Below are 8,829 nucleotides of genomic sequence, written 5' to 3'. Positions count from 1 at the left end.
CTGCCATGATTAGTGCCTCTGTGCTGTCTTTCAGTCCAGCTTTGTCCAGCCACTGGTAGGACTTTTGGATATCAGCCACTTCCACTCTCTGCCGGTGGTACATACCATGCAGGGGCCTGTCCTTCCATGATGGTTCCTCCTCTTTCTTGGGTTTCTGTTGGCTCAAGTTGTCACTGACCAGGCAGTCAGTTTGAGCCATCTTCCTAATATAGTTCGTTGTCTAATCCTGGACTGTGGTGCTGACACTCACCAGTCTCTGACTTCCTTCCTTCCACTTACCATACAGCCTAAGGGTGCTGGACTTGGGGTGAAACTCTCCACGCATGGTCAGGAGCTTCCTGATCTTGATGATAGGCTTCTAACCTCCGTTCTTATAACGGCCTCTTCAGGTACTTGTAACTGTCCTCTATGTCTGCATTGTTGCTTTCTGGTAGTTCAATCCCCTCAGTTCTGACTACCTTCCCTCTCTTTGTTATCATCCGACTACACTTTTCCAGCCCGAACAACATTCCGATGTGATTGTTGTATATCCTGGTGGTTTGGATCAGTGAATCGATGTCTCGGTCACTCTTGGCATTAGCTTGATGTTATCCATGTAGAGGAGGTGGCTGACAATTGCTCCATTCCATAGTCAGTATCCATAGCCAGTCTTATTAATGATCTCACTGAGGGGTTCAGAACAGTAGTGAGGACAGAGCATCTCCTTGGTAGATCCACTTGATGATGGCTTGTGCTGTGGGCTTGAAGTTGAACTCTAGCATTGTCTGCCGCATCCCCATTAAGTTCCTGATGAAGGCCTTTAGGGTCATGTTGATCTTGTACAGTTCTAAGTATTACAGGATCCAGGTGTGGGGCATCAAGTCATGGGCCTTCTTGTAATCAATTCGGCAGTGCACAGGTTGGTCAGCCTAGTCCACCAACCTAGCTGGTGTTTTGCGCCACTGGTATTCTTGCCAATTCCTTTCTGTGCCCCACTCATGTATTGATCCATGTGACTGTTCATCTTAGCCACTATGATGCCTGACAGGAGCTTACATGTGGTACTGAGGAGGTTATTGGCCGGTAATTGGACGTCACCGATACCATCTGGGGGCTCTTGAGGATCAGAACTGTCCGGCCTTCAGTTAGCCATTCTGGGTGTCTCTCATTGACTTAGCAGCTGGTTCATCTCCGCTGCCAGACGCTCGTGGAGTGCAGTCAGCTTCTTCAGCCAGTAGGCGTGAACCATGTCAGGGCCTGGTTCTGTCCAATTCTTCATACTGGCGACCTTTGCTGTGGTCTGTTCTTAGATCTACTAGCCAATGAGCATTGCTGTTTTGGGTTGTGTCCTTCTCCCATATGCTCTTCCAGTATTGCTCTGTCTTCCAGCCTTGGTGTTGCTATTCTTACGATAGCACAGTTGTCCCCTTTGGAACTTTATGTTGGGGGTTCAACGTGAAGGTGTGTATCCAGTAAGGGTCAGCCGGCTAGGCACCCATGCTAACCAAGCCTATCTCGGAATATTTGCGATATATTTAACTGAAGCCATAACTGTTATGGCTGTTAACTGAAGCCATAACAGCTTGGACTTCACCAGGTCAGGTGTTGAGGAACCTGGACTGTCAGGAGTAATGAGAAATGGACCAAGGTAGTAGATACTTGTTAACGAATAAGTTCAGCTGGTTTGGTTTGGTGAGTGACGGAGGGAAGTGACTGACCATTGAGAGCATTTACAGCTACCAGAACCTCACAAGTTGTTGCACCAAATCTCTGTCAATCAGACTCTGCTTGGCACCTGCCTTCAAAAGCACTTGTAATGAATAGGTCCTGGTCTTGCCACACAGGGTGGTAGGGAGTTGCATACGGGGACCCTCGGCATCTGGAGAGGCACTGCCCACTTAGTATCCCTGTCACGGCCCACAGTTACTGGTAGGCACTGTCTTTTGGCCAGACACGTCAAGAGGCCAGAAAATGGCCCAACAAACCACAATACATACACAACTGCTCGTCGAACCTCCTCCAGCATTTCTCTGATGTCAACCTTGTGCATCCCAGTTGCATTGGCTCAGGGGGAGGCAAAGCAAATGCCAACAAGGAAGACTGGGGTCCTTGAAGATCAGGTCTCTTCAGCCTTCAGTTAGCCATTCTGGGTGTCTCTCATCGACTAGCAGCTGTTTTATCTGTGCTGTCAGACACTCATGGAGCTAGTCAGAAAGGTCCGAGGAGCAAAACGAATGGAGAAGTGCCCACCCCGGTCTTGTAACCTCTAACCCTCTTCTCTCTCTTTCATGCAACCGATTGTCAATCCTGATTGCACAATCTGCTAGGCTTTCAAAACACCTGGGTTCATCCTGTGCAGCGAGCTCATCCTTTTAAAGGGGAGCACAAAGCGTTTTCTTACCCCCCTGTCTCTGTGCCCTTAACATGAAAATTAATGGAGAACTCGGCTACAGACCGGGTACTGTTAAAGGCCGAGCAACTGATGGGCTGCTTCATCTGTGCACAAAGGATGGTGGAATAAAATCTTAAAATCTTACAGGAACTGTGCATAAGTAAGTATTTCTAAAGAATGTCACCAGGAGGTAAGATCTGACCCATTACAAGTCAGGTTCCTGAAAGGAACCAACAATTATTTATTCCCTTGAATTAACATTGGGAAAGGCCCTGGAAGAGTGCTGGAATAGCAGAGCAGAATGAAGAAGAAGCCTCTGCACTGGCCCACCTCCCCTGTAAATGGTTCAGGAGAGGGGAGCGCAGAGAAGCGGAAGCTAAGAATGTGGGTGCACTAGCCAGGGACAGGGTTGCAGGAGCAACTCGTTGCAAAAATGTTTCTCGGATGGTCAACAGGGTGTTGTTCACCCTGCCTGCCTATTGCTCGGACTCACAGAACTGTCTAACTAGACTAGACGCCTTTGGACAGCTTTCTGTACTGGCTTTCTTCTTCGGCATCTTCCTAATTGCACCTTTTTGCGGCTCCAATAGTTGGCTATCCTCCCTCTGTGCTACCTTGACCTTGGCCTGTAGTCTCCTTCTCCATGGAGGGTACTGCTCCTTGTGGCTGTTCAACTTGTAGCCAAGATTCTCACTATTCATTGCTGCCGTGGTGTAGATCAGCTTGTTAGTTTCGGTAACCGGCTATTGAGGATCCAGGTTTCAAGCTTCGCCATGAATCTGTCTTTCACCCAACAATCCTTCTTCTATCGCACATGGGCTTGGTACCCAATCTCAGGTGGGGGTAATGGTATCTCCCCCCTGACCTGTCGTCCTGGCTCCCCTTTTCTATAGCATGTGTGTTGTACCTCTTCAATTTCTAGCCATGAGAGCGGTCCCTTCTTCCGAATGTTGGAACACTGAGCTACTAGTTGTTTTGCCATCAATGTGGATGCTGGGTACTGAAGATTCCATAAGAATCTTAATCATATTCGTGTAACCCCTTCCACTGGGGTTACTTGTGTAGAGCATTCCAACAGTGCACTATTTTTGTCTCTTGCCCACCGATGCCTTCTTGTTCCTGTAGCTCACTTCTCATCTGGGTGCCCTGGTTTACACCTGATGCGGACCTTGTTAATCCGGGCGATGTCCGAGCAAGTATGGCTTCATATTTATCTCCTTCGCTCATGTCTGCGGTAGGCTTGGTTAGCATGGGGGTCTAGCCTAGGACTCTTATTGGATACAGTCACTCCAGGCGGAAATCGAACTTGCGACTCCCGTTCCAAAGCTGTGCAGTCATACCGTTACACTTGCTGCTTCTTAATTAATGCTTATTTAAATAATTAGTTACTGCTAAACGTTCCTCCAGGTGTTTCTTTTTCGTGCCACTTAAGCATGATTTGAACTTCTGCAGGAAATCTACATCATAGTTTATATAGTGAACAGAAATTCCTTTTATCGCTATACGGCAACCTTCCGCACCATTCAAGTCATCATGGTAGACAGTAACATGACATGGAGTTACATTCCTTGGGAGGTGCAAGTCAGGTTACATTGAAGGTTGCAGCGTAGTTAAAATTGGGCTACAGTTATGTGTAAGTTGCGATGCAATCTGACACAGATGTATAATTCATGTGTTACTCTTCTAACCTTGTGTTGCTCTTATCAGTCTCATCAGAAAGACATTTCACTGCTCTTAAATTCAAGATGAGCTAATACATTTGTTGTTGTAGCCCACTGGACTGACTGAGTCCTGTCTTTCCAGATCCTATCTCTGCAGGCAGAGGAGGCACAGAAGGAGAGCCAAGTGGAGGAGTATGAGAGGGAGCTTTCCAGAGCCAGATGGAGGCTGAGGAAGCTAAGAGAAGAGGTGAAACAGGCCAAGAGGAAAGTGGAAGAAGCTGGAGAGCGGAACAGTCCTCTACAAGACTCGATCAGACAGTCTTATGAAGAGATCCTGCAGGTACAACGATCACTACAAGGATGTTTGAGTGCATCTGTCCATAAAGTGTTCATATCAATGATTTCTATTTTATTAATATCACTTATCCCTTAAAGCTTTGAAAAATGGACCATCTGTCCATGACTGCACTAAGAAAGTGAATGAAGTAAATAACTATTCCTGTTTTTTGGTAGGAATATAGTTTGTTTTTCTGATTTCAGAGAAACACAAAAACATTTTGCATTTAATTATCTCAAATAAAATATGTGTTGTAAAAAGAGGAAAACATGTATCTGGTTTCTTAAGTTTAACAATACCAGCTTTTCATGTTCGCCCCACTCCTGTGTGTGTTTCTTGCAGGAGGAGCACACCCTGTACTCTCTGTCAGGAGGTGCAGTCACTCCAGAAAGCCATCTGGATGAATCAACATCTCTTGCAGACACCACTGAAGATAATCTGCCTTCTCTGAGGCCATGGGGAAGGAGCCAATCACTGCCTGCCTATGCTGATCTCATAATGGTAAATGGCAATGATGATGGCGAGTACCCCTTACTGAATATGAATGACAATTTTCAAGTGTGATCTAAAACAATACTGACGATTCCTAGAAGTGTGAGAACAGGCCTTAGTCTCTGTTAAGAACAGAAGGTTTAGAAACTATCATCTCCACATTTATTTATATGTTCTGAAAGCAGATTTCTCCAGTGTTCCTTAAAGGAACTACTAGCAGACAAACTGGACACTGCAGAAAGAAAGCCCATGGCATGGATAGCTTTTTTCATGTATTTGGAAAATAGATGTCGTTAGTCCAACAAAACTATAATGAATTGAATATTCTTATATGGGAAATACACCTCTGGTCACAGAAGCTACTGTTTTTACAGATTTACATGGCTGCCTCTAATACACGTTATACAACTGTGACCTATGTTTCTCTCTGGACACCATCTGTCAGCTGTTTCAGATCATCTGCTCTAGGGCTTATTAGTCCAGTCCTGGACAGTTGTTTGATACACTTCAAATAAATAATTAATTTTTTTTATCTCTTTCCATACCCTCAAGGATCTACAGTCTTTTATTCTGTGGAACTTAGAGAGATTCTTAGGCATGATAACATGACACACTTCACCAACAAAAAGAACAGCAGATCCTGAAAGTTTAAATACAACATATTTTACCTGCCGCTCCCTAAATCTTTGCAGGGAGCCATTTGCAGTGGTGTAATAACCAGAGACCAAAGAGAGTCAGTGACACTCAGTGATTTCAAGCATCTACGGGTGTGAAAAACACTGGGAGAGGCAGGTCCCACATAAACTTTTCTCAGCTTTGAGACTTAGAGCTTTTTATTGTCATTGTGCAGTTTCTTGCACAGCGAAACTGGGTAGCTGGACCACAGAGTTGCAAAAGTAAAGAAGAGAAAACAATATACAGCGAGGGGAAAAAAATGCAATATATATGTGTACATATATGTGAGTGAACTATATACATGGTATATGGGATGTTAATTCCACTGAGACCAAAATATTGTAGAGACTGAGATATTGCACATAGTTGATTAACAGCAGCTTCAGAGCGGTTGTGGTTTGAGGCGATTGGAATGATTGGATAGCTTGAAAAATAATATCATCATATAAAAGCTGCATTTTCTATTTACTTATCCATGTCTAAGATTTTAATTTGTTTCATGATCTGAAACATGAAAGTTTTACGCATATTCATAAATATTGCATTAGTCAAGATAAAAATCTGTCAAAAGACTGTACAGAATGTCCTCTTTTGTCTTTGTTACAGCAAAATGAAATAATAATAACAATAATAATAATAATAATAATAATACTAATAATAAAAACTGTGGGACCAGTGTTTCCCAACCACTGTGCCGCGGCACAATTACACTCTCCTCCACTAGAGCGCAGTAAAACTACCTGCTCTAATAAAATGGGTTGCCAACTGCCAGTAAAACAGAAGAAGGCGAAGAAGAAATTACATAATAGTCATGCTGTGAGACGACACAGGGCGTAATAGCAATACATAAATATTTGAAAAGAAAAAGTAGTCAGTCTGGCCTGGGCCCTGGAGAAACCAATTCTGCTATACCTGGTGCGCGGGCAAAAATTATCAACATGCTTTTTGTGACATTTTTGTTTGGTGGTGTGCCGTGTGATTTTTCTAATGTCAAATATGTGCCCATGGCTTCAAAAAAAAAAATAGCACACGGCAACTTGATTTACCAAAGTTTCTTTTGTGAAAATAAGAAATAAGAGTGAGGCCTTCAAAATGCCAAAAAAGAGGAAAAAAAGAGGAAAAAATAGAAAGAAATCTGTGCAACACAAGCTACACGAGGGAGACACAGACGACCAGATCTCACCTGCTAACAGCATCATGGAAGATAATGGCAAGCAAGCAGAGGCTAGTGGAGAACAATCAGAGAACTAAATAAATTAAGAAAAGTCAACTGTGCGTAGCTGAGTGGAATCAGAGAGGATATAAGTAAAACAAACAAGAAAGTGGAAGAGGCTGAAGAAAGAATCATGAAACCCGAAGACAACTTAATGAGGAAGCAGTAACAGAGATGATGAAAAAAATCGTCCTAAAGGGACGATCCAGAAGAGAAAACATTAGAATATGTGGCATTAAAGAAGGATTGTAGGAGGAGTCTCCATCAGTAGTGGATTTGCCTGACTCCACTGAGCTACAGGTGGAAAGAGCACACTGCACTCTGGTGCCAAAGCCACCACCAAATGTGGCGCCATGGTCCATAGTTGTAAAGATGGCCAACTTCAGATTGAACGAACAACACTGAAAGCAGCCTGGCAGAAACATGGATTTGGATAGATTTGAAACAGGATTAACCTAGATCAGCGGTCTCCAACGTTTTTTGCGCCACGGACCAGTTTATGCCCGACAATATTTCCATGGACCGGCCTTTAACGTGTCGCGGATAAATACAACAAAATAAAACTAGTACCGGTACCGAAAAAAAGAAAATTTATTCATAACACACGTGAAAAGACCCAGGAAAACCGAGGTAACGATAAAAACGATAACAAAATAACGCTGAAAACCGATAAAAACCCTGAAAACCAGACATTTCACACCTGAGCCTCAACTCTCGCGGCCCGGTACCAAACGACTCACGGACCGGTACCGGTCCGAGGCCCGGGGGTTGGGGACCGCTGCCCTAGATCATGATTATGCAGCTTGGGTTTTAAATTGGCAAAGGGAATATGCAGAGAAGACCCACCTAAACTACAAGGAACAAGAGAAATGAAAAAGAATGGGTTTTACAAATGTATTTTCATCATCTCATAATTCTGGATGAAGATGAGGAGTTGCCATCCTTTTATCAAGCATTTTGAAAAAACATTTGCGATAAGAGATAAGGAGGGGTGATTTATTTCAATAAGGGAAAACATTGAGGGGAATTCAATTACGCTGCTAAATGTGTATGCAGCATCTGGTAGCGATATCCATTTCTTCAAGAAAATTGAATTCGAGCATACTGAAAGATCCCCACATTAAAGAGCAGAGCCGCTTTTATTTGGAGACTAATGACAATGGTGACGTGCGCCCGATATTCCATGGGATGAAAAAAGCAGCTCTAAAAGGAAGAATCAGAGTATCAAGAATCAAGTAAACAGCTGCTGGACATGTTTGCGAGGGAAGAAACAAACAAATATAGAGGCATTATTTCTGGCGTATACAATGGGCTTAAAAGCATGGAAATACATTCAACTCTATATCGTTAGCTTCATAGCATAAGTGCCTAAGTCATTTTTTTGTGATGACATAGGCAGACGGACAGGATGATGCAGCAGTGGTAGGGGAGTAAAGTTAGGCAAAAATCTCAATTTGACCAAAAAATGACTTAGGCACTTATGCTATGAAGCTAACGATATATTAACGTAAAGTGGGAAATGGAGGGAGGAAAAATGGACAACATTATGGACATATTGATGGAAATGTAGTATAGCGAGATATTTTATTACCCCTTACCAAATATCTTGCTGTGAGGGCAATTCACTGGGGAAATACTAAAGCAAATCATAGTCATGTCTTCTGGGATTGTCCTGGTAGTGGCAGGAAATACACAATGCAATACAACTTTAGGAAGTCATCTGCCTTTGGAGAGTAAAGTTAAATCTTTTGGACTAATGCCTGAAGGATGGCCAAAGAGAGACAAATATCTGTTTATTATTTTGTTGGTGGCAGCCAAGAGAGCCATTACAAAAAATGGCTCTCACAGAAAGCCCAACTCTGAGCATGTGGATGGACATCACAGTAGACATTTACAGGATGGAGAGAATGACAGCAGACGCCAGTTATAAGAGGAACCTGTTTGCTTGATGCTGGAAGAAATGGATGGACTGTCTGATACTACACAGACCGGACATTGACCTTGGATTGTACTAGTCTCGAATCGGACTTGGTGTAATAACAATTTCATGTCCATTAATGTTCCTATTTTTGTTTTAGGG

At 43.3% G+C, this 8,829-nt stretch overlaps 1 protein-coding gene across 3 annotated transcripts in view; it reads left to right on the top strand.

Annotated features, from left to right (window-relative positions):
* Positions 1-8,829, top strand: part of LOC102194060 (uncharacterized) — a 24,101-nt gene that overhangs the window by 5,434 nt on the left and 9,838 nt on the right. For all 3 annotated transcript variants that reach the window (XM_013912003.1, XM_013912002.1, XM_013912001.1), the window contains exons 3-4: positions 4,175-4,372; positions 4,712-4,870. In XM_013912003.1, coding sequence (XP_013767457.1) covers positions 4,175-4,372; positions 4,712-4,870 — 357 coding nt within the window. The remainder of the gene's footprint in view (positions 1-4,174; positions 4,373-4,711; positions 4,871-8,829) is intronic.

The sequence above is a fragment of the Pundamilia nyererei genome, unplaced genomic scaffold (genome assembly GCF_000239375.1).
Source record: "Pundamilia nyererei isolate P.nyererei 1_Seehausen unplaced genomic scaffold, PunNye1.0 scaffold00077, whole genome shotgun sequence".
In the NCBI taxonomy this organism is placed as follows: Eukaryota; Metazoa; Chordata; class Actinopteri; order Cichliformes; family Cichlidae; genus Pundamilia; species Pundamilia nyererei.
This window is presented reverse-complemented; position numbering and strand designations above follow the sequence as displayed.